At 39.2% G+C, this 25,073-nt stretch overlaps 3 protein-coding genes across 3 annotated transcripts; 1 reads left to right on the top strand and 2 right to left on the bottom strand.

Annotated features, from left to right (window-relative positions):
- Window positions 1-235: 235 nt before the first annotated feature.
- On the bottom strand, window positions 236-5,446 carry LOC147179953 (intermediate filament protein ON3-like). Its single transcript, XM_086067433.1, has 9 exons — window positions 5,312-5,446; window positions 4,345-4,553; window positions 4,208-4,268; window positions 3,485-3,580; window positions 3,231-3,395; window positions 3,024-3,149; window positions 1,821-2,041; window positions 1,572-1,597; window positions 236-777 (listed from the first exon to the last, which is right to left on the bottom strand). Exons 1-9 carry the CDS (start codon window positions 5,444-5,446, stop codon window positions 770-772), a joined length of 1,047 nt encoding a protein of 348 aa, XP_085923559.1. The 3' UTR covers window positions 236-769.
- Window positions 5,447-6,215: 769 nt separating this feature from the next.
- LOC147179952 (keratin, type I cytoskeletal 18-like) lies at window positions 6,216-11,444 on the top strand. Its single transcript, XM_086067428.1, has 8 exons — window positions 6,216-6,712; window positions 7,283-7,365; window positions 8,273-8,429; window positions 8,497-8,658; window positions 8,730-8,855; window positions 9,825-10,045; window positions 10,258-10,292; window positions 11,075-11,444. The coding sequence occupies exons 1-8, from the start codon at window positions 6,350-6,352 to the stop codon at window positions 11,323-11,325; spliced, it is 1,398 nt and encodes a 465-aa protein (XP_085923554.1). The 5' UTR covers window positions 6,216-6,349; the 3' UTR covers window positions 11,326-11,444.
- A 67-nt stretch (window positions 11,445-11,511) lies between these two features.
- On the bottom strand, window positions 11,512-23,759 carry arpc2 (actin related protein 2/3 complex, subunit 2). Its single transcript, XM_086067434.1, has 10 exons — window positions 23,536-23,759; window positions 22,155-22,189; window positions 20,758-20,870; window positions 19,684-19,729; window positions 19,417-19,603; window positions 19,253-19,346; window positions 18,189-18,315; window positions 18,006-18,106; window positions 14,571-14,671; window positions 11,512-12,293 (listed from the first exon to the last, which is right to left on the bottom strand). Exons 1-10 carry the CDS (start codon window positions 23,607-23,609, stop codon window positions 12,260-12,262), a joined length of 912 nt encoding a protein of 303 aa, XP_085923560.1. The 5' UTR covers window positions 23,610-23,759; the 3' UTR covers window positions 11,512-12,259.
- Between the last annotated feature and the right edge of the window lie 1,314 nt (window positions 23,760-25,073).

Below are 25,073 nucleotides of genomic sequence, written 5' to 3'. Positions count from 1 at the left end.
AAACCCGAACCCGAGTTCAAAACACTAATTTGAAATCTTAACCCTAATATAAAACCCCATTTTGAAAATGTCACCCTAATGTAAAACCCTGATTTGACGCCTTAACCCTAGTTTAAAACTTTTGAAAACCTAACCCTATAGTTTAAACTCAGGCTAGTATTTCAAAGTTAGGTTAGAGTTTCAAAGTAAGATTCCCCTGTGAGTGCATCCAGTCTGCTGTTTGTGGAGTCAATGATTGTTGTGACAAAGCAAGTCTTCTTTATTTTAGATATATTGAACCAACTAAAAGCATCGCAGTCATAAAGGTACTGCTTTGCTGCCAAAATTAATGTACCTGACCAACATTTTCTTTAACTTATTTATGAAAATCCAAGATGACAATATGTAATAAATAAATTAAAATTAAAAAAATTAAAATTAAAAAAATTAAAAATAAAGACACTGGAAAGCAACTCAAACTTTATGCATTTACTCCCAAAAATGTCCATCCAATCTTGTAGCATGACATTATTGCTCCATTATGATTCACAAAGAGCTTTTGGCTCTTCTTAATCATCTGTGTAATGGCAAGTTTGGGACAGCACTCTCCCTGCCTCCACGCGCACTTTGACGAGCAGTCGTCTCTTGGTTTGGGGACTTGCAGCTCGGATGAAGTGAGATGTGATTTTAGGGTTGGGTTTTTGGCCTTGCGGCTCCTCGGGTGGTGATCGCCGGAGAAGCGGCTGAAGGTCTGCGTGCAAGTAAGGAGGCGGGTTGGTTGGTTTGTTTTTTAGAAATCTGAGCAAAAGAGAAGGGTGGAATCAAATGAATGCAGGATTTGTTGAAAAATTGCTTATTCCTTTTTATACCTAAAAAATATGAAAATTAATTATTCCAAAAATTCCCCCAAATTATCTGATCTCCTCCCCCAACTAGTTTTTTTTCCCCCGTGCTAATTTTGGTCACTATATTGTCCTGCTATTTACTGTGGAATAGGTCAAAACATAATATTTTACATGAGAGAAATCTCACAGGTCACGATACAAAAACGTCATAAAAAGGTTAAAAAAAGAGAAGAAAAATCTATTTTTATTTATTTATTTATTCATACCAATGATAACAACGCTCAATAATATTTTTATTAATAAAAACAGAAATAAATACAGTGCTAATTGTTAGCCCATCCAAGCAGACTTTGGTACAGCAAAATGATGAAACAATTGTGTAATTCTCTTGGTTTGATTTTTATGGTAGTTTGATAGTAAACTTTAACTGAGAGTGGCAATAAACAGCTTGAACACTTTTTTTTTTTTAACTGCCATTATATCTCCGATTTTTTGCTTACAAGTCAAACCAAAAAATAAAAGTGGCCAAACGTCAGTTCGCTTCTCAAAAACTCAGGTGTGGTAGTTGTGGAAGGGTATGTAATAATTGTGCCTGTCGAGGAACACAGAAACATTATTTGGATTTTTTTTTTTTTTTTTTACAGAACAATTAAGTGGAATTGGACAATTTCCCGTGACAATCCTGATGATCTCAAATAAGTAAGAAAGATTACTAAAAACTTAGGGCATTCACTCCAGGATTCTCACCTGAGTTATGCATGAGTTTGTTCATTCTGCAAAGAAACAGAACAAAAGGAGCAGTGAGTAAGTAATATTGATCGACTTTCACCAGAGGTGGCAAAAATATTCACACCCTATACTTAAATAGAAGTACAAATACTTTGTGTTTAAAAAACAAAAAGACTACTGTAAAAGCCAAAATCTTTGAATGTTCCGTTCGCACAAATACATGTGAAAAGGACCTTGAAAAAAAAAAAGTCCTCGGTTCAACTCTACCTCAGCTCCTCGCCTTCCAGCAACTTGCGATAGGTGGCGATCTCAATATCCAGGGCCAGTTTGAGGTTCATCAGCTCTTGGTGTTCTCGGATCTGGCCGGCCAAGTCGTGCTTGGCGCGCCTCAGGGCCTCCTCCAGCTGGGCGATGTCATTTTGGGCCCTCTCCAAGTTTTCGTCGCCTTCCGTGATTGCGTCGTTGATGTCCTTCTTCAGAGACTCTTCCTGCAGGTAAAGGAATATGCAAATGACTTGTACCACACGTCACAAACTCACACTTAGAATTGGGTCGAGAGGTCCTCGAAAGCGCTTAAGTGCACAATAAACACGTTTCACAACATACAGTACACAATAAAAAGGCAACCAAACCAAACCAAAGTTCCAGAATGCCGACGCGAAGGGCAACAGACGAAATATACATATGAGGTGCAGGTATTGTTTTTATCCACTTGGGGTCGCCGTCCTCACATTCCACACTATCGTATGGGTGACATGAACGCATGCGTGCCCTTAAAAGTGGGGCGTGGCCTGTTGAGTGACGTGAGCTAAACGTTAGCCACATTGATGTGAGACAGCGTCGGTTGAGGCCATCTCAAATAATGTGTGTTTTTTAAAAATGTAATTTAATTTGCTACTTTTGTTTATCAAAGCTATTTAAAGTGCAATTTAAATTAAGTGGCCTGTTGAGTGAGCATGTTGAATTGAATTGTTAACTGGCTAAACGTTAGCCACTCTGGTGTTCAGTGACAGCGCTGTCTCAAAGAATGTTTTTTTTTTAAATTAAATTTCGCTTGTTACTTTTGACCAGTGAAGCTATTTAAAGCGCAATCTCTATTAACTAGTGGTGATTATATTAGCTAAAATTTTTTACTTTATTGTAGCTGTGCAGTTTTTGCACTTTAATTTCTTTCATTAAGTGTTAAACAAACCCAAACTTTGGACATTCTGTCTCTTAATGCACTCTTTACACCTGGCTTGCCCTTATTGCTCCACGCGTCTGTAGAAAAAGTCAACGTGGAAAAATAATCACCGCAATAAACCGAATAATCTGCGATTTAAATATTATTTAAGAAATGTGCAATGCAGTGAACCCGCAAAAGGTGAACTGCGTTATAATGAGGGATGACTGTGTTTTTTGTTTGTTTGTTTGTTTGTTTTTTCCATGTCTGTAGCCTACGTACATACTTTGCCACCTCTGGAAACAAACCTTTCTTTTGAGAGCATCCAGCTCTCCATTCAGCCTTTGCATGAAGCGCGCCGTGTCTGAGATCTCTCTTCGTATTTCTCTCACTTCTTGCTCTTGCTGTCCTGCTTTCAAAACTAGCGCGTCCATCTAAAAGCAAGAGAAATCAATCAATCAATCAATCATGTTAATAATCAGGCATCTTCTGACTTGTAACATCTTCTTCCTCACCTTCTTCTGGTTCCAGTGCTCTGCTTCCTCCCTGGTGCGAGCAGCGATGTTGCCATACTGGCTCTTGACACTCTCAACAATCTCATTCATGTCCAGAGATCTCTTGGCGTCCGCTGGTATAACCACCGTCTCGTTCTGGATTTGCGATTCCAGCTCTTTGATCTCCTGCGAGGAGTGCAGCAATGTTAGTGTGTGTGTGTGGGGGGGGGGGGGGGGGGTGACAGATCAGAGAATAAACATCCTTTTTACGGTACCTCATCGTAACCAACCCTGAGGAAATCCAGCTGGCCTACCAGATCTTCCAACTCCAGAGCCAAATTTACAGCTTCCAAGTGACCTTCATCTGCTTCCTTTTGTAAAGCACAATTTTCATACATGAGAGCAATGACCTATTAGCCAAAAGTGTGCATTTTTCTAATATTTTAGAATCGAATGTTCTACCGAATATCACATTATTAATCCCAAATGCATTTTAACCTCAATAACATGCAGGTACTATTTATGTCCACTTGGGGTCACCATACTCATCATGCTTCTCGTGTAATATCTGTTTGTGCTCTGAAAGGCAGTGGCCTAGCCTGGTAAGTGACGTGGGTGTCAATGAATAAGAATCTGTTTCTCAATGTCAAGAATGCGGAGTACGCTCTCGTGAACATGCCAAGTATGGTTTTCCTAAGAACGGGCTCAAGAATATACTTCCTAAGTCTGTTTGTATTTGAAATTTGAAACACTTTATGTTTCTGCAAAATGATATTTAAAAAAAAAAAGTTACAACTTGAGCCTTTTTAGCCATTTTGATAACAGCACAAAATGCATCTTGGGATATTTTCTGAAGTCAAGTCTTCACAAGTAACCAACCGATGCATAATTCGTTTAAGATAGCAGACAAAAACAGGCAGCATCCGGATATAATGATAATAATAATAATAATTTTAGGCATACTTTGATTGAGAACCGGACTTGGAACGTGACAGTACCTTTTTGGTGATAATAAATTGATTCTCCAGTTCTGCTTTCTTCAGCAACTCATCCTCGTACCTGAAGCCAAAATGAAAGGGGAAATTGTAGTGCCAGTAGTAGTGGACGAGACGTGTCGGCGACCATGACCTCTCACCTTTTCTTGCTGTTTTCTGCCTCTTCCTGGTTGCGAAAGAGCGCATTCTCAAGTTTAGCCTCGTCACTGAGTAAACCGTCAATCTGTTGCTTCAGCCCCTCCTCCATTTGCTTCACCACGCCCTCAATCTTGCCCTCATAGGCCTCCTGAGCTTTCAGGATTTTCAACTTTGTGTCCAGTTTTTTGTTCTCATCTTCCTGGTGTTTCACCTGAGACACCAACAGGCAAAATATTTGAACTAAGAAAGATAAGAACTTTTTGAAATGTCACTTATTAACAGAGGTTGGAAAATCCAAGTCCAGAAAGTAAAATCCCTGCCACAGTTTGGCTTTAGCCAAAGATGCACCTGTGGCTAAAGGCAAACTGTGGCAAGCGTTTTTACTTTTTGGACCTGGATTTGCCACCTTTACTCATTAACCTATCAAATCCAACACAATATGATTTTTTTTTGTTACTGATAGATAGATTTAATTTATTTTAAGGTCTACTTTAAGTTCTACTCTTTACTTTGTTTTTTTTCTTTACTCTTTACTTTTTTCAAACACGAAGGGGGATGTCAATATCACGCAATATTCTTAATTATTTTGTAAAAAAAATTAATACAAATAATAAAATGTTTGAATGTTGCATCCCAGTCTGTTTTTATTTAACAAATAATAAATATATATAGAAATTTTGAATTTGACATGCTATCACAATTTTTTTTCTCATTAAAAATACATATCATTTGCCACAGATAAACAGGATACATGTATCTAACTGTGCATGTAAGTAACTTTAATTAACTGCGTCGCATTGGTTGAACTACAGTAATGGAATACTTTTGGTACGTTTCCTAAACACAAGGTGTTGTGGCTCTTTTCCTTCCATTTTTTTTTTTTTTGCACGTGGTCATCAGAGAAAAAAAAGTTTGGACATCACTGACTCACAGTAAATAAACTGCACAATTGAATTTGTAATAACTGACCTTTTCAATCAACCTGACGAACTTGTCATTGAGTCCCACCATGTCGTCCTTCTCCCTGAACTTGCCCGCCGACTGGACGTGGTTGCTCGGGGAGCCTCTGGCTGATTGGCTGCTGTAATCTCTTCCTTTGGACATGACTGAGCAACAGTGAGATCCCAACAGTGAGAATGAAGTAGGCCTGTCAGAGCAGGATGGGTTGAGTCCACCGGCTTCACCTCCATTTAAAGCGGAGGAGGAGCGCTTGTTGCCTCGCTCCACTTCTGCCTGCGTCCAATCCAAAGAGGCAAAAAGTTTAATGATAGGTAAAGGTGGCAAAAGTCGCCTACTCATATTCTGTAGGCTACTTAAGTAAGGAATGTATCATACTTAATAAATAAATAAATGAATAAATACACCACGGTAAAAGGTTGGACTCTTTTTGTAAAAGTAGAGAAAGAAAGTACAGACTCATAAATGTACAAAAGTAAAATATATATTGTTTGTATGCTTTTATTTCTAAATACATTTATGGAAAAAACATTCATATAGGCATGCCCCCCCCTCCCCCAAAAAGAAAATTAGCTGATGTGATAAACTAATAATAATAATATAGTATTGGATTTTTCCACTCCATCGTCAAAATCCAACAAGCCTATTTCTAAAAAAATTAATTAATTAATAAACGAAAGAAAGCAAAGGTTTTCAAATAAGATTAAGTTCCTCAACAACAACAACAAAAAAAGCCTATTACTCAGGTTAAGTCAAATGCATTTGTTTTAATCTACAAAAGTAGCTACAGTGTTGAACTTGGTTTTCTGCACTGACGTTAGTCACGGCACACTTCTCACCCCCCCCCCCCCCCCCCCCCCCCCGCAAAAAAAAGAAAGAACCCCCGGTGGTAGGATGTTATCCATGAGCCAATAGCATCACCAGGGGGCGGACTGGATTGGTGCGTAAAAATGCTATAAAAACCCCACCTGGATTCGTCATCTCCATCAAGTTTTGTTGCTATCAGTTCGGTCTCGGTCCGACTCCATCTCATCATCTCATCATCTCAACATGCCTTCCAACACCGCTGCAAGCATGTTCGGTGGGGCCGGCGGAAGAGGCTCCAGGGCGTCGGTGGCCAGTTTGGAAGGGCTGCGCAATGTGCTGCGTAACGAGACGGACCGCCGGGACCGGAACTTCTCTCCGGTCCGTGCGGCCGTTCCTGCCACGACCTCCGCCGCACCTGCGGATGACAAACAGACCCTGCGGGGTTTGAACGACCGGCTGTCGGGCTACCTGGACAGAGTGAAGCAGCTGGAGGAGGAGAACCAGCAACTGACGGATGAGATCCACGAGATTTTGGTGAAAAGGGAAACGCGAGAGGGCCGCGACTGGGAAGAGCTGGAAAAGCCACTGAATCGCCTCAAGAATAAGGTGGATCTCTTATTTAGGCTACTTAATATGATATCGGCCTGCTGTTGGCAACATAGATGAAATTGTCAATTGTACCTTCTTCTATGTAATTGTAACTACCCGTCACTGATTAATTACAATTTTCGGACCAATGGGGTAGATTGATTATTTATTTGTTTTTTAAATGCCACGGACTTCTGGCCACTGCTGCGACACACATGCCGCGTCCAAACACCCCCGCCCCCACCACCCTTCCCCTCTCAGCTCTCTGAAATGCTTCGGAGAACTGAGACAGACACGCTACACACTCGCACCCATCGACGGGAACGCCCAACCGAGGGGCACAAGGGCGGAAGCGCAAGCAACTGTACATGTCGCAAACAGCAACCGGAAATAGCGCTGGTGCGTGAAACCCGGAAGTCGGAAGCCCGGCCTCCTCCGTGGCATATATCCCGTTATGTGAAATTAGATAATTTTCTGCACAGGTTTCGGTAATCTTTTTATTTATTTTTATTTTTTTAGGTTTTGGTAATCATGGCTGATTTCGAAGCTGACTTTGAAGTACCTGCCCATGTGTCTTTATTTCCTCAGATAAAGGATATCACCATGCATAATGCTAAACTGCTGCTCCAGATTGACAACACCAAGCTGGCCAACGCGGATTTCTTGAACAAGTCGGTACCATGCAATGTACCTCAGCGTTTCCCAACCACTGTGCCGTGGTACATTAGTGTGCCGTGAGACTTCATCGCGTATTGCTGCAGGGAATGAGCCACTTTCACGTAATTTGTCTGAACTCTGAAAACCATTATTGTATTTTTGGTTATCTATCTATGCCAGCGACATATAGTGACAGGCATAACGGGGGGGGAAAAAATTGTTAATAGAATAAAGTAAACAATCCACCTGTTTCCATGCAGTCATACAACAGAATGTGTCAAACTAAAGTCATCCAGATTTCACACCATGTAATTGGAGACAGTGTCATTAATTAATAAACGTTTTGGGAAATTTAAATTTTCTGGGATGCTGTGATATTTTTCTAATGTGGGTAATGTGCCTTGGCTCAGTAAAGGTTGGGAAATACTTGTGTATCCAAAACATAAAATAAGATGAAGTATGTCTGTGTAGATTTTCAGTCATCCACGTCATGATAATCTACAAAAGTTGATTTGAGGCTACTGGAATCTTTTTGGTTGTGAAAGACTTTTCCGCTTTGATCAAAAGGCTTCTTCAGTACAATTTTTTTGTTTTAGAAAAATTTAGAACTGAAGAAGCCTTTTAGATTATTTTCAAGATTTTGCTTCTACAGTTCCAAATTTTTCAAAAATTACTGGAAAATTTTAGAAGCCTTTAAATCCGCTTGATTTGGCTCCTTCATTTTTACAGTGTTCTCCAACTCCAAAAGCCGCTTATATTTTCTTTTTGATTTGGCTTCTTCAGGTTTAAAATAACCTAAAATGTAGGCTTGAAAAAGTCTTTTGGGATTAAAGAAGGAAAGTCTTCAAAAACCAGAAAGAATCCAGTTGCCTTGATTCAACTTCTGCGAACTTTGACAAAATAATAAATAATTCCTTTTAGGCTCAACGATGAGACGAAGGTGCGGAAGGCGATTGAAATTGACCTGGAAGATCTGAAGAAGAACATCCAGGACACAAAGCTGAGCAACGAGCAGACGGAGAAGGATATTGATCTGGAGAAGGATGAACTGGCCATTTTTCAGCAGGACCACCAAAACGTGAGTCTCAACCTCAAAACCACCAAACGAAGAGCCAAATCCACTTTCGAGCGTCTCACGTTTGTAGGCTGTGGACGACCTACGTGAGAAGATCAAGAAGTCTGAGGTGAAAGTGGAGATTGAAACTCGCAACTCCGACTTGCCCGAGATCGTCAACAATATCCGCATGCAGTACGACAAACTTGCCACGAAGAACCTGAAGGAGACCGAGGACTGGTACCAGGGCAAGGTGCCCGACATCCAGACTCGCAATCCTTTCGGCTTTTCTGTACTCGCCTCACTGTGTTGCTTCCTCTTCAGTTTGAAAACATCGAGGTTGAAGAGGCCCACAAGGCCGAAGCGCTGCAGTCGGGCAAGACGGAGCTGAAAGATCTGCTCAAGCAGAAACAATATCTGGAGATGAAGGTCCAGGGTGCGCACAGCACGGTGAGGCGTTCCAAAATTCACTCATCCATCCAGCCATCACATTTCTTTAGGTTGTTGTCAATGGGCGGGGCCTATCCCAGGTGACTTTGGGTGCACTCTGGACTCTTTGCTAACCACGCGCAGGACATTTACAAATCCAAAAACACTGCCCTGCCAACGTTTTATGACTTATGTCTCCTCCAGTATTCCACCTGAAATTGCTCTTGTACAAAAAAAAAAAAAGTACACGGTGTCCCAAATGAGGCCTTCAGTACGTGACAGACGTTGCCGTTTTTGTAAGCATATTTTATCCCTGCTGGTTGTTGGAAGTCATCAAGCGGGAAGGTTATGATGTTGGTAACGAGCCGTTACGCTTGAAATCGAGTCTTTTTTTCGATGCGGAGTGCCAACAAAGCCGTGTCGAGGGGTCCAATCTGGCCCGGGAGGACAAAACTTAAATTGCGTTTTTTCAAGTCAATTTCTGTTGTTGCTAATTTTGTCACTGGAGGGCACACCGACGACTACTTAAATGACATTCTGAAATTTTGGGGTTTGATGTCAAAAAATTGCGTCAATTTCAGATGACTCTATAATAAGAGAATAATAAATAGGAATATAATCCGAATGTATGTGTATTTTTTTTTTTTGCACCAAAAAAGAAAATATTTGACCTGTCATTTATAGCTTATTAGGCCACGGGCATAGTGGTTTGGCCGAAAGTGGCCCCAAGAACTAAAATGAGTTTAACACTCCTGACATAGACTCGCTGTCTTTGTTTGAATGCCTGCTCTAGGAGTTCAGTGTTTTGTCTTGCTAAGCAAAAATTCTACTAAACGGCTTCAATGTCAATTGGTCAGCTATTAGCAAACTAATGATATGCTTACAAAAATGTCTGTCTGAATGATACCTAAAAACAAAACGGGGAAAAGGAAGCGTATATATACTGTCGTGACTTTTGAAACACGCCCACTTTCCACTGACTGGCTGCAGATCTACAATCTGGAGGAAAGCCTGAGGTTCACCAAGATGAATAACGGGCAGCGACTGGGCCCACTCAACCGGACAATCTTGGACTTGGAACAGCAGCTGAGGAAGGTGAGAGCACATGTGGAGAACCAGCTGGAGATGAACAAGGACCTGCTGTGCGTCAAGATGAGACTGGAAGCCGAGATCGATAACTACCAGCAGCTGATAACAGGCAATGTCGACAGGTGGGAGCAGTCGGATGATGGTAGAAAAAAATGACGTCACACTTTTTTATGCAAACCTTGACATGACTTAGTGGCCACGAGTTAGTATTTTGCGCACACATTTGATGTATATTTTGGTCAGTTTAATTTTTTCCTCTCGCGTCATCTCAGTTTTTTGGGGTGATGGGATTCTCGTGTTTCACACTCAGTGCATTAATGTTCTTTCTCGACAGCTTGGACTTCTCTTTCGAGGATGCTTTGGCCTACGGTAAGTCCTGCACCCAATTGGTAAACTAAATGAATTATGAGTGACCTGATCTTCAGCCAAAGCCAATTAACCTTAAAAAGAAACCCTGACTGTAATGACAAGTTTTCTCCATGTGATCTATTTGGTTGTTACTAGCATAACTATGAGATTCATTTTTCAAAAATCATTTCCAGTTTAATACATTTTGTAGAAACTCTTATTTGTACACGATATGCCACCATTGTTGTTTGCGAAACGTAGAATGGCGCTGCTCTCTCGAAGCAAAACAGTGCGGTTGAGATAGTGCCCCTCCCCCACGCGTGCTCTCGTCGTCATTCACCAGACGCATACAAAGACGAAAGCGCGGCGTGGGGGAGGGGCACTATCTCAAACGCACCGTTTTGCTTCTCGAGAGCAGCGCCATTCTACGTCACGCAAACAACAATAGCGGTGTATGTACAAATAGTTGTGTTTAATTATTTGTTACATTGACAAGATTTGTTACAAAATTGTCCATTTGTATTCTGACAATAAAAAAGTACATCTTTCTACAAAATGTATTAAACTGGAAATCATTTTTGAAAAATGTATATCATAGTTATTTATGTTAGCAACAACCAAATAAATCATATAGAGCAATCTTGTCATTAGTCAGGGTTCTAGAATAGCTCAATATTTTGTGTAGCCTACTGGTGTCTGTTCATTTGTTTGAATGAAATTTAATTGCACTGTCTTGAGTCACTGCATACAATGTGGTTTACCAACCAAACGGTGACCAAGATCACATTTGTTTACTTCCAAAGACCAACAAAAGCCCGATTGGGTCTCCGAGAAGCAGGAAGCGGCAAGAGAAGTTGTCAAGCAGGAAAACGAATCAGCTCCCCCAGAAACTCCTGAAGTCAAAGTAGAAGCTTCGACCGATGCAACCGACGGACTTGCAGTCAAGAAAATTATTAAAAAGATTAAGAGCTCCTCTTCCTCATCATCATCCTCCTCTTCTTCCGAGTCTGAAGAGGAAAAGGCCAAGAATCAGGGCCAAAAAGAAGAAGCTTGATTCAATGGTTTCTTGCGGTTATGTAAACAAACCTGCAAATGTAATTTCTGGTCAAATACAAAATGATAAACAATATTGCGCTTTTTTTTTTTTGATATCGCACACTTTCAAAATAAATGATTCGATTCAATATCAAATTTCCTTTTTTTTCCTGTGTGACATTTGTCGAGTTTGAGTCTCATCATCCAGCGTTTCCAAACCTTTATTGAGCCAAGGCACACATTTTAAATCCCCAAAAACAGAAATGACACAAAACGTATATACATATTAAAATAATGATCTGATCTCAATTTCCTCACAAATTTACTTTGGGCCTGTTTAGCTAATACAAAGCTATTATTCAACAGCAAGGGGATACACAAGTCAACCTTAATCGTAGCATTTAGTTGTTCTGCCTGGCAAAATAATATACACTTTTTTTCCTCCTAACATTACATTTCGACTTAAGTACAGAGTTCATGTGAGTACCTTTTCACCTCTGTATATTACACACACACACACAACCCAATATATTTTTTGGTGGTATTTGAGTGTTTTATTATTATTTTTCCCTCAAATGACAATGACATGAAAGCGCAAAAGGGGGTGTTGAAACCATCAAATAAAAATTAATAAGTGGTGAAGGTCAAGTAAGAGTACCAAATGAAATAAAAGATATTGTATCAAAAATGTCTTTTTTTTTTCATATATATATATTTATATAGGACTAATAATGCTCTTTAACTATGCAAAGCAAGGAATGCCCTGTTTTCATTATCTTGAGCCTTGGCTTTTCCTATCAACGTTATTATTGGTTATAAAGAAAGAAAAAAAAAAGAGAGACTTGACAATTTTGTGTGGGCTGTGTGGGGCGTTTAGAGGCATCCTGGAAACCGGTCCAATCTGCCGTTGAGTCGCAGCGTGGTGCGTTGGCGTGTGGCCACGGACGGTGGCTTCAGCTGAGCTGGCCGCGAGAGAAGGTCTTCCCACTGAGAAGGCAACGGAAACAACAGTTAGCATTAAAGCTACGCGTATTGCGAGACATTCACCACCACCTTTAAAGGAAGGGATGAGAGCACGACATGTTTCTGGGATCAAAGTGATGAAAGACACGAAAGGGTTCAAAGTGAGTCGCTTTCTGTTGGAACAGACGCGACTCACCTCTCTTGTTTTCTCGTCATTTATTGCATATTTAACTTTCCTGTACAGTATATTGTTGCCACGGATGATTACTTTAGAAATGGGAGTTAAAGCAGCAAAATCCAGCAGTTTTTGTCAATATCAGAAGGCGGCCATTTTGCCACTTGAGTGAAAATGACATCACAGTTGCTCAGGTCTCGGGTAACAAACAATCAAGTTCATCTTCAGAAAACAGGCGAGCTGTGATTGGTCGACACCAAGTGGCCAAATGGCCCCTGAGATAGACCAAAAAAAAAAAAAAAACGGCTGGATTTTGCTGCATAACTCATATTCCACTAGTGTTAATTTTACCCGCCATTTTTAAATTTAGTCTCAGTTTTAGTCCAGTTTCAATCACGTTTGTTAGTTTTTATCATAGTTAGGGTCAGTCCATTTTTAGTCGACTATAAATCTAGCATTTTAGTCCAAGAAAACATAATTTTATCCGTTTTAGTTTTAGTCAACAAAAACTATCAACGTTGAAGTCTACTTTTAGTCAGGACAATCATTTAAACCCTGTATTTTTTCTCTCCATAAGATTATGTTGAACATTTCAAATCAAAAATGATTTCACATAAAAATGTCTCTATTTTTTTATTATGAAAAACAACTTGACACACAATTACAGTGGCTACTATGGCTCCATGCTACGAGCAAGTAAGTTAGCTAGCATTAGTTAGCGGTCGGTTTAACATTATTGTTGGAATGTTATAGCCGGTGGATTGATGTTACGTTGCTATAAATATAATATTTTTTAACCTTTCACAGTGAAACCACCTCCTGTCTGTCTCATGTGTTTGTGCATGTTGCACTCGCTAGCTAGCTGCAGATTTGAAAGGGGGTGTGTCACATGACAGATTAGCAGAGATTTTTTTTTTTTTACAAAATCACATCATTTTCGTCTCGTTTTTCGTCATGAACTAAAATGTCCAAAGATTTGAGTCCACTTTTTATTAAGTGAAGTACATTTTCGTCTCGTCTTTATTAGTCGGCAAAAATACATACTGATTTAGTCCTAGTTATTGTTTATTAATGAAGATTTTAGTCTAGTTTTAGTCCGGTGAAAAATGTGTGTTGACGAAATTATTGTTGTTTCGTTTTTGTTGACAAAATTAACACTATAGTCCACAAATGTAATATTAGAATGTCATCTTTAGACTAGTGAGGTCACATATAATATTGACAAGAAATGTTTACGGTTGACTTCCCCATTAATAATAATAATATATATACATTTTTTTAAATCAGAAACAAAAAGAAGGCTAAATGGGCTCCAGTTACACGTTTACTGCATCAAAATGATCAGCACTCTATTTGATGCATTTACAACTGTGGAAGGTTTCCCTAATAAAAATTCCTCCTGAGCATACGGGACCAAGTTTGAACTAGGGGTGGGAATCGCAGGACGAACTCTCAGGATAACATTGCCACAATATTTAGCCAACAAAAACAAAAGTGTCCATTAAATGAAGAATAAACTGCGAGGAAGAATAAACAAAGTACATTCATTGTAAACACACACTTCTATTGATAATTTCATAAGTACGGTATCCTGTGTGGCCAGCCTTAAGTAGAGTCTAGTAGACACAAATACATTAAGCTCTAAATCTTTTTATTTAATTTTTTTATAGTCATCATTCTATGGTGTTGCTTTTGTTTTATTAGGAGACACAAGTCTCGTTCCTCAGCTTGTAAGAAGATCGTAAAGCAAGACTATAAAGCGAAAATACATCAAGTTGTGGTCAGACAGCGTGCATGACGAAAAAGGATTCTACTAAAAACGGTCTTTGGCAGAAGACAGGCTGGCTCATTTTTTTGAGGAGGAATCGGCAGAAGTCGGAACTTGAGGATTTGAATTTGTGCAGGTCACAATCGATATTTTTGTCAGTCTCCTTCTTGATATGTTGCTTCGTATCAAATATTCTCAAAACCGGAGGATTGTTTTGTCTCGTTATGACCCCGCCTCGCCAAAATCAAATTGAAGGAGAGCAGTCAATTGTTAGAAACACATCGAGTGGTAGCAAATAACATCGACACTCGAAGAGCGGCAGACATTTCGGAGGAGCGGGAGAATCAATGCTACGTACGAAATGGTCTTCATCTCCTTCTTCTCAGCGTCTGGTCGGGCACGGTTGAGAACCTTGAGGAAGTCTGACGTCTTGGCCCTCATGCGTGTGTGAATGTAGGCCTGGAGAAGAACCGATGACACATTTAAAGATCGCTTCTGGCACAAGACAAATGTTGACACACTTTCATTTTAGCATCTTTGATTCATTATAATCTAGTCACAACAAATAAGGTTGATCTATCTATGCAAGTGATTAGAGATACCGATGCTGTTTATTAGTAGTCAAGGAGGATATAATCGATATTTGGAGCTGATATTCATTTACGGGGAAAAAAGGATATTGGCGTCAATTTTTTAAAACTCATTCGCTGCCATTGACGGCTATAGACGTCAAAAATTCATTTGAACTATTTCTATTAGTTTAACATTTTTTCCTACTTTTGTTAACAAGAGTTTGAAAACCTAGAATTTTAAAATTGTATTAGAACAGATATAAAATTTGGGATTAATCGTGAGTTAACTAGTGAAGTCATGCGATTAAAAATTGTAATCGCCGGCCGCCACTCATTTTTATTAATCTTTTCTTTAAAATAAAAAAAAAGATTATTAAAAAATATATATATTTTTAAAGAAAATATTTAAAAATTAGGGGCATCAGGCGATTACAATTTGTAATCGTAATTAATCGCATGACTTCACTAGTTAACTCACGATTAATCACACATTTTATATCTGCTCTAAATGAAAAAAAAATTCTAGGTATTCAAACTCTTTGTAAATAGATTTTTTTTTAACTAATATAAATAGTTCAAATGAATTTTTTACGTCTATAGCTGTCAATGAGAGTAAATGAGTTAAAATGAAATTGTCAGTCTTGACATTGTTGTAGGGTTTTTCCTGTGTACAAAATTCAGAGGCGGCCGCCTCCACTTTATTTGCTCACCACTGACTGATAATGAATGAACGCTTTAACATGATATTGGAACTATTTTTCTTATTATTGAAACATGGAATTATTATATGTTGCTTGTTAAAAAAAAAATGAAAGCGAGTCAGTTGAATTTACGGAATACATGCACGTCATGGCGCATGGTCAGGATTAGGGACGTTCGATACCACTTTCCCCCCGGACTGATACGCAACTCTTGAGTAGTCACCACTACTGATACCAAATACCGATACCACTAGTAAATAAAATTCCCCACCCATAAATGACAGATGATTTTAAAGAAAGACATATATATCCCAATATATAATTTTTCTTTAAAATTGCATGAAGTTAATGGCAACTTTGGATTCATATCATTTCTAATTTCTTGTCCCTGATTATAAAACGGCCACAGGGGGGCGGCCAAGAATGTTATCAGTCACCACGTGACTACCAATACTTTAAAATAAGATGGTATTGGCACCGATACCTGGTATCGGTAGTTACCCATCATAGTCGGGATGCTACCACCTCTGCCTCAATTTGAGCCAGGAAAAACAAATGTCTTAAAGCTTGTTTAATGAGCAATCTTTCTGACTTGTCAAAATGTAGACGTTTTTTTGCTATTTATCTTAGACAGTAGACATCCTTTTAAATTTCTAACAAAATGTTCAGAAAGCTCCCAAAGTTATCAGTACGTCTAAAAACGTGAAATGGAAATTTAAACAAGTAAATAGTAAATGAAGTTTCCTGAGATTAAAATGGATTAAGATTATTATGATTATTTTTTGAATATGCCATCAGATTTAGAAAGATTTTTTAGAAAAACCGCGTCAACTAAACGGGCCCAGATTTCACACTGGCTCATTATTCCAGCATGTTGGATAGACTTTTCTCGTGACCATTTTGTTAGGTGCTGTCTGGCGCGCTCACTGCCGTGAGATTGCGTCTCGTGCAAAATGTGCGCCTTAGCGCAATAAAGATTGAGAAACACCGCTCTGTGCAACAGATAAGGATGCAAACAAAACACTGCTTTGTGCGCTTGCCTTCCTGTTTCTCAACAAACTCACACCCATCAATAAACGTGCCCACACTGACTCCTGTCTGTCTGAGCAAAACAAAAAAAGAGTCCCATCCTACTTCATTATCTCGCGGCGGCGCAGCTTCACAAAAGCCAAACAAATACACCTGAAATTAACGTTGCTCAAAAATGCGTCTGAGTAGCATTTACAACCGCAAAAAGGTGCATTAAGGAAGTCGTAGTCATGTGTAGCCCCATCAGTCGCCCTAAAATATGTATGATGAATGCGTGTGGCAGCACGGACCGGACTTTCTTTTGATGAGAGCGGCAGATGGAATGCTCCATTACAGTGGCTCTAAAAGCATATAATTAAAAGGAGACAGGTGTCCCCTTAAAATCTGATTGTGAAACAACCGGAGACTCTAGCGCATGATGCAACTTCAACCCCCCCCCCCCCCCCAGACAACCGATCCCTTTTATAAATCTATCAAGTACATTCTATTTTAAATATTTCCAAGCTCCAAAAGACGTATTTATACAGGAGGTTTTGATGCAGCCTCTGAACTGAAGAAATGATACGCTTGAAGAAATGCTAGTTATTACAAAAATAGACAGCTGGTGGCAGCAGAGTATAAGAGACCAACCAGGGCCATGTCGCAAACAAGATCATTTACCCACAGTTCTAAACAGATTTGTGAATAATGATGATAATTAGCTGTATTATAATGCTAATTGCTGCACAATGTAAACAGATACAAATGTACTTTTTTTTTCCTGATGAAAGAAGAGACTCTAATCTTTCTTTTGGCAAGTTCCATGTTTTTATAGCAATAGAACACAATATTCTGTGGGCCTTGCAAAATCAGTCAAAATTAAGTAAAACAGCCTGCAGCGAAGGGGGTTGCTTCAGTGAAAATGGCTGCGAGTGAATCAAGGACTAGCGAAATAAGTCAACAATAACTGTTGATATGCTGAAATCAGAGGATTTGGACCATTTTACATTAAAAAAAATAATTAAATAATTATTGATGACTCAATTATCGAGATTAACGTTGCTCAAAAATGCGTCTGAGTAGCATTTACAACCGCAAAAAGGTGCATTAAGGAAGTTGTAGTCATGTGTAGCCCTAAAATCTGTATGATGAATGCGTGTGGCAGCACGGACCGGACTTTCTTTTGATGAGAGCGGCAGATGGAATGCTCCATTACAGTGGCTCTAAAAGCATATAATTAAAAGGAGACAGGTATCCCCTTAAAGTCCGATTGTGAAACAACCGGAGACTCTTACCGCATGATGCAACTTCTCAGCTGTTAGCTGCAAGGGACTAATAGCATTTCCATTCATTTGAATGGAGAGATGCAAGTGCTTTAAAGTGTGGTCAGACAACAAATGAAACTCTGCAAACTGTAAATATCATATGAAAGTTAAGCTACGTCTGGTGGACGCCATTTGACAACTAAAAACAGCGACAACTCCTGACCTAAAAGGCTCCGCTCAAACTCACCTTGGAGCACTTTATGTGGTAATGCAGGTAGTCCCTGAAGGTGTGGATGAGGTTGATGGTGTTGTCTCTGGCATTGGTATTGGTGTGACGTGGGAAGAGGACTACAGCGAAAACACACGGAACAGGTACGTCAGTATCGGTCATGGGCGTGTGACACTCCTTTTTCACAGTGCAGTAACTGACCAAAGGTGATGTAACCGATGTTGTCCCCGATTGTTGCGTCTGTGTCCTTGAGTTCCAGAGGCGGCTCCCTGTGGCTGAACAGCACCTGCGGGGCCGTGTGGCTTGCTCGCCGACCCTCTTTGAACTCCTATGCGGCAATTGGATTTGACGCAAAACACACAATATGGACGGGAGTTAAAAAGACAGTGGCTGCATAAATTTAGCATTAATATTGTGCTTTTTTTAACCCTTTTAAAATATGTTGACTGTGAGCAGATCCACCGGCTGCCAAAAACAAATACCTCCCTTTTTTCTTCCCCCCCAGACAACTGATCCCTTTTATAAATCTATCAAGTACATTCTATTTTAAATATTTCCAAGCTCCCAAAGACGCATTTATACGTTTTGTTTTTGTTTTATGCTAAACCATACAGGAGGTTTTGATGCAGCCTCTGAACTGAAGAAATTATACGCTTGAAGAAAGAGATCAACCAGGGCCATGTCGCAAACAAGCTTTACCAACAGTTCTAAACAGATTTGCGAATAATAATGAAACTTAGCTATATTCTAATGCTAATTGCTGCTCATCGTAAACAGATACAAATATACGTTTTTTCCTGATGAAAGAAGAGACTCTAATCTTTCTTTTGATAGATTCCATGTATTTATAGCAATAGAACACAATAGTCTGTGGGCCTTGCGAAATCGGTCAAAATCAAGTAAAACAGCTCGGAGAGAAGGGGGTTGCTTCAGTGAAAATGGCTACGAGTGAATCAAGGACTAGAAAAATAAGTGAACAATAACTGGTAATATGCTGAAATCAGAGAATTTGGACAATTTTACACACCAAAAAATTAAATAATGATTGATTACTCTATCAAAAATAGTCGCCGATTAATTTGATAATCGATTAATTTTGACAGCTGTAAAATGTTGATCGTGAGCATCTCCAGTGGCTGCCAGAAAAAAATCCAAGTGTACAGTATTGTACTCCTACATCAGACCATATCCCACATACAGTTTTACAGTACTCCAATTAAGTACACAATTGAGAACAAATGAAGATATTTAGTCGCCTCACAAACCTGCATGAAAACTTTTCCAATAATGACGTCATCGTCATCTTTGAACACCGTGCTGAACACCACCGTCACCCGGTCTTTCTTGGCCTCCAAATACCTGAGGGCGTTCAAATGTCATTTAATACATCTGACATTGTTCAAATAGACACCTAAGAGAGAGAACCTACATGGACTCGTCATCTCTGTAGTGGACCACAGCCCTCTTCTCGCCCTCTTTGCCCTCCTCCTGGAACTTGAAGTACTTTTCAAATACGGAGGCAAAGCAGTTCCTCTTCAGCTTTCCCGCTTGGTGCACAACCTCATCTTTGTTGCCTGGTAGTGCATCCAGGTCATAGAGGAGTGACACGTTGTAGCCTGGAAGCAAATCAGAGCGGAAGTTATTCATTTGCAGCATCCTCTAGCGTGAAGCTAACATTAGCATCATGTGAACATACCAGCCTCCGGTGAAACAAGGGAGCTCCCGTACACTCTCTTCAGCAGCTAAGAACAAAAACACGTTTTAGTATTTAAAAATCAATGAACAGTGAGTGGCTAAGTACAAATGAACATCTAACCCCAAACAAAATCAAGATCCAAACAAAAATGTGGGCCAAAATTTAATCTCATGCCATTGCTCTCTCGCCTGAGTATATAATCTTATTTTATATAATCTATCTATCTTTAAATTGCTAATAGTGATGTGATTTTTTTAGCCTGCTGGAATCCTTTGGCAGCAGAGCAAAGGAAAAAAAAAATCATAGACATATTAACAGGCAGACACACAACATCGCTTAAGTGACAACCAAAAAGATCAGAAGGTAATAAGTTGTAGCCACATTAGAGAGCAGAAGGAAAAAGTCACGATCAAGTTATTCCTATAAAAGTCGTTCTTTTGCAGTGTGGAGCCGTTCTTTTGAGGGATAAAAGTGCCGCGAGTAGCGCGCTAATTAGCATTAGCGAGTCAGACCGGAGTAGATCATTACAATTCCTTGCACATCTATAGATTGAAGCCAAAATCATTGTCAATCAAATCATTTTCAATCAAAAATCGTTCCCAATCGAATTGTGAGACATTCAAAGATTCCCACCCCTAATAGATAACTGTCATTTCGAAATTAACATTAGGACAGGAATGGCAGCCACGCATCACATAAACTTGATTTCAATCTGTCAGTACAAAGATATTTCCCGTGATCCTTTTCTCGTGTATCCTTAGGGGGGAAAAAAAAGCCTAGACTGCAGCCAACGCATTCATACAGCTGCCGCTAGTCACAGTCAGCACTTCCTTGCCTGTGGCGAGCGTGCCTCAAACGCACTTCCTGTTTCTACTTGGGGCCTCTGTGGCTGCTTTTTTTCCCTTACATGGCAGCAGAACTCTCTTGACGGTTCACAGTATATGAACAGGAGACCTCATTCGACTGTTTTTGCAACTTTAGCATCTCTATGCATATCAAACCACATTGAAACAGTGTGTCTATGCGTGTGTTTATGAGCGCATGTGTGTGTGTGTGTGTGTGTGTGTGTAGTACCTCGTCGGCCCCATGCTCCTGTAGTTCCTTGTAGAACTTCAGGGAAATGCTGACCATCACTTTGGTCTTATCGCCATTAGGGTTGGAGATGTGGTACAAGACGCCATCGAAGTCTACAGAAGAGAAGGTCGGCGTTACGCTATACATTTGCCACAACATGATGACCTTGTGCACCATATATACATCCATTTTCTATCATGCCTGTCCCGATTCGGATTGCGGGTTAGCTGGATCTTGCCCCAGCTGGCTTTGAGTAAAAGGCAGGTATAACCCGGACTGGTTTCCAGCCAATCACAGGTTTCGTATTTATCAGGGTCGGACATTTAGCCTTTTTGAGTGGTGGCCCTGTTAGAACAGGTACAGGCCCCATATATAAGTATCCATGATATAATACGTTAAAGGGACACTTAAGTCATTGAGCCATTTTCAGCAGTAAAAATAAAAAAGTTTAGATTTTGTCTAGAAATAATTTGATAACTTCATTATTTTTCATGTACAATTAATACCTTTAAAAGTAATTTTTCCACTTGTTGTCGCCTGAAGATGACATCACCTGTGCTGAGGAAGTAGGTAACGACCAATCATGGCTCACCTGTTTCCAGGGTTTGGTCAGCAAACTGAGCCATGATTAGTCGTTACCTATTTCCTCAGCAAAGGTGATGTCATCTTCAGTCGACAGTAGGTGGACATTTTTGTTATTAAATTAATTCTGGACAAAATATTCATTTTTTTTTTACTGCTGAAAATGGCTCGATGAGTCAAGTATCCCTTTAAGTTGAAATGACAATTTATTAATATTTAGCATCTTTATACTGTATTATTTAAGCTTTAAAAATTTTTTTTTACCTATGTATGGGTAGTTTCCCCCCCCCCCCATCTAGTTAATTTATTTATTTATTTTTCCATGCAGTAAAAAAATAAGGAGGAAGCCGGAGTACCCTGGAGAAAACCCACACATTCAAGCAAAGGGAGAGCATGCCAACTGCAACAGATTCGAACCCCAAACCTTATAACTGTGAGGCAAACGTGCTAAACCACTCCTGTACCGTCAGAGATGTAATTATCAATGCTACGGTCAATGCATATACGTAATATTTTGATGCTCTCATGTAGCTGAATTGGGTAACTAAAATATTAGAAACCACTCTCAGTCCTAATAGATTTCTACAATATTGCAAAATACACCCAAGACTGTCAAAGGTGGATTCTGAATATACACTTAATCACATTAAAGAATTAAAGATTGCATTTATGAAAGATAACATCCATGAACAGAAGCAGACCTTTCCACAGGTAACGCATCAAACAATGTGTACAACAATAATGGATGACATCCTTTAACTCGCACCATTTGGTGGTACGATTGTCGAGCACTTAATTAAGTAACACCATCTTACCTGCAAATGTCACATCAACAGCCTCGGGCTTGGTTCTGCAAGGAAAATACTAAGTTAGAGCAGGGCTCACCAACATTTTTAAACACGAGACCTAATTCTTGGGTTATGGTATTACCTCAAATATGCTATTATTGCTAATTAATGATATTCATCACCATGTGAAGACACTGATTAACAAATGACAAGGGATTAAACAGATAAATATCAATTATAAGCACTTAACAGTCTTTAAAAAAATGCATTTAATGTAGTAATGGAAACAGTGAAGCCAAGAGAAGAAACACAGAAGAGAAGGAACAGAACTTTGTGGGAGAAAAAAAAAAACTATTTCATGGAACAAATATCGGAATTTGGGTTGTAAATGTTGTTCACTTCTTTTGATAGGGTTAAGGTCAGCAGAATTGTAATTTATAACATGGCTTTTATAACATCTATTTATATGGCTGAAAAGCCCATATAGAGGCGGATGCTGCTACATCTTGTGCAAGCTGATGTGTTGTGTGAGTGTGTTGCAAGACAGTGATTCCCAACAATTATTGGTTTAAAAAGGATTTAAGATATCTGCAGGTGTCTTTCTTTCATTCCTGCAAGAATAACAGCTTTGTGTCACTAAACGGGCCCAAATGTGACACAAACAAAGTGCATTTTTGTGAGTAAATTATCATTGTACTTTTTTGGTAGGATTTTTTTTTTTGACTCAGTAAGGGTTCTAAGAGACTGCATCTGGCTGTGTAGCGGACTTGACTCAGCTTGACTTCAGGAATGCGGAAGCTGCAACAAAATTGCCATCCAGTTGCTAATACGCTTGCTGGTGTTCTGGCAAGTATGGACGTTCACTGTTTAATTTTTATGTAGTTATCTGTTATCGGAGACTGACCGTAGTTAGGTTAGGCATCAACAATAAACATCAAACAGCCCAACAAAAAACGTTCTTCAAAGAGACCATTTGAGTTAGCTTGCTGCATCAAATTGCGTTCACTACAAATGACATTTTCTGTTTTAAATTTTGCAAAATGTCGTATTAATCAAGCCGACGGAGCCAAACGGATACAAAATCCGAGCTTTTGCTTCCTGTTTTGAGATTCTTCAGGGGAGGTTTGATGAAGTGGCCGGGGTTGACACACAGATCGTTGAGACACACCCCAGCTAGAGGCAAAGCAGTCAGAGCCGATCGCCACGATCATTCAGTGCCCATTTAGACATTTTTTTCCCCCCACATAACAACGCTTCTTTACCGACTCTTCCAGATCTGTATGCGTTCATCAGGCCCACCAAACTCGACTCCCGTGCACCATTAATTACGGTTAGTGCAAGTACGGACCCGCTAAAGGGAAGCTAGCCCGAGTTAGCAACGCTAGCCAGGTGTAACAATGATTCTCACCCGTTTGATGCGCTGTCGAACTTCAACGACAGCGTCTCTTCTATAATGCGGTTATTGATTTCTAACAGGATCATCGCAGTGGATGGTGGCGTCGACGAAGAGGGAAGATAATCGCTGCAATTTGATGAAGTTACGCTATTTGTTTCAAATGGTGCTAAATGTTTCCTTCCTTGACAGACCAGACCGCTTCCGCCGAGGCTCCTTCCGCCTGTCACTTCCGCGTATTTTGCACTCTGGACCCGAGGGTAGTCGGTGGCGTTGCCTGTAATAAAATTGTAACGACAAATTCCATCCATCCATCCATTAAATTTATATATATATATATATATATTTTTTTTTGTTTTTTTAGAAAAATCAAAATAAAAACTGGTACTTATATGAATTCGACACAATGGTTAAATAAAAACTGTACTAGGGCTGCAACTAACATTTTTTTTTATAATTAATTAATCTGTCAATTACTTTTCCAATAATCAATGAATCAAATAAAAAAAATCTATATTTTTATTCAAATACTGGAAGGACATTATTTCAAATTGACTGATTATGGTTTAGTTTTTGGTTTGGTCCGTAAGGTCAAAAATAGGCAAACATGTTGATCATTGTTTGCAAAAATAAAATTGTCTTACATTAAAAATACCAAGATGAGCAGTCTGCTTTTATGGATGACTATGGAAATAGGAGAATATTTACTGTTGAAGGGCTGGAATTCTGAAGATTTTGACAACAAGGTGTCTAAATGATTAATCAATTAGCAAATGGTTGTTGATGAATTTAATAATAATTAGTTGTCGCTTCATCGATTAAATGTTGCACCTCTTCGTTGTACCTACTGATAAATGTTTGCAAAGAAACATTTTTTGAAAATGAAATGCAAATGTGCAGTATTAAACTGAACTGTACCTGGCCAGTTTCAAATACCATTAGAGTGAGCCCATGTGCCACTAGCTGTACTGTACCACACTTTTGAGTATCTCTAAATTAAATGGATAATACATTTTGCACTTAAGTAGAAGCACAAATAGGCGGGGGGATCCACAAAAACTATTAGTAAGTACTAATTCAAACCCTGTACTTAAGTAAAACTATTTTTTTTAAGTACTGAAGTACAAAAGTAAAAAAAAAAAAAGAGTCATTTATATACAAAAGCCGTTTCGAAACAAGATCACACACACCAATAATTTCCCTCATCATCACCTAAAACATCCTGCTATATGTTGTTATTTAAACCAAAAGCTAGCTTGCATGGGCTTTTTTTGCTATCAAACACATGCAACAAAATGTAATAACCCCCCCCCCCCCCATATTAGTAATTGATAAAAACGGGAAAAAAATACAGTTTTGTGATTTTTCAGATTAGGCAGAGATAATTTGAACACCAGGAACTTTTTTTTTAAAGGCTGGCACAAGAAACAACATGATCGCCATGAATTAGATGAAAATATCATACAATTCTCTTAACCAAGGCCATTTTCATCTTATGTCAGTTTACGAGTCATATTTATTATCTGCCCAGGATGTAAAGTATCGACTGAAAA

The sequence above is a fragment of the Leptonotus elevatus genome, chromosome 2, assembly GCF_054856555.1.
Source record: "Leptonotus elevatus isolate MCC_2025b chromosome 2, RoL_Lele_1.0, whole genome shotgun sequence".
In the NCBI taxonomy this organism is placed as follows: domain Eukaryota; kingdom Metazoa; phylum Chordata; class Actinopteri; order Syngnathiformes; family Syngnathidae; genus Leptonotus; species Leptonotus elevatus.
Note: the sequence above shows the minus strand (reverse complement) of the source record. Positions and strands in the feature narration are given on the sequence as shown.

Bases quoted from the DNA above. Each gene is read 5' to 3' on its own strand.
- LOC147179953 (XM_086067433.1), bottom strand. From the start codon at position 5,446: ATGTCCAAAGGAAGAGATTACAGCAGCCAATCAGCCAGAGGCTCCCCG. The intron at 3,581-4,207 runs GTACTGTCACGT...GCTTTACAAAAG, and splicing joins AATTTATTATCACCAAAAAG to GAAGCAGATGAAGGTCACTT. The intron at 3,396-3,484 runs GTACCGTAAAAA...CACTCCTCGCAG, and splicing joins TCAGGGTTGGTTACGATGAG to GAGATCAAAGAGCTGGAATC.
- LOC147179952 (XM_086067428.1), top strand. From the start codon at position 6,350: ATGCCTTCCAACACCGCTGCAAGCATGTTCGGTGGGGCCGGCGGAAGA. The intron at 6,713-7,282 runs GTGGATCTCTTA...TTATTTCCTCAG, and splicing joins TGAATCGCCTCAAGAATAAG to ATAAAGGATATCACCATGCA. The intron at 7,366-8,272 runs GTCGGTACCATG...AATTCCTTTTAG, and splicing joins AACGCGGATTTCTTGAACAA to GCTCAACGATGAGACGAAGG.
- arpc2 (XM_086067434.1), bottom strand. From the start codon at position 23,609: ATGATCCTGTTAGAAATCAATAACCGCATTATAGAAGAGACGCTGTCG. The intron at 22,190-23,535 runs GTGAGAATCATT...TTTTCCTTGCAG, and splicing joins TTCGACAGCGCATCAAACGG to AACCAAGCCCGAGGCTGTTG. The intron at 18,107-18,188 runs GTCAGTTACTGC...TTTTCGCTGTAG, and splicing joins CATCGGTTACATCACCTTTG to TCCTCTTCCCACGTCACACC.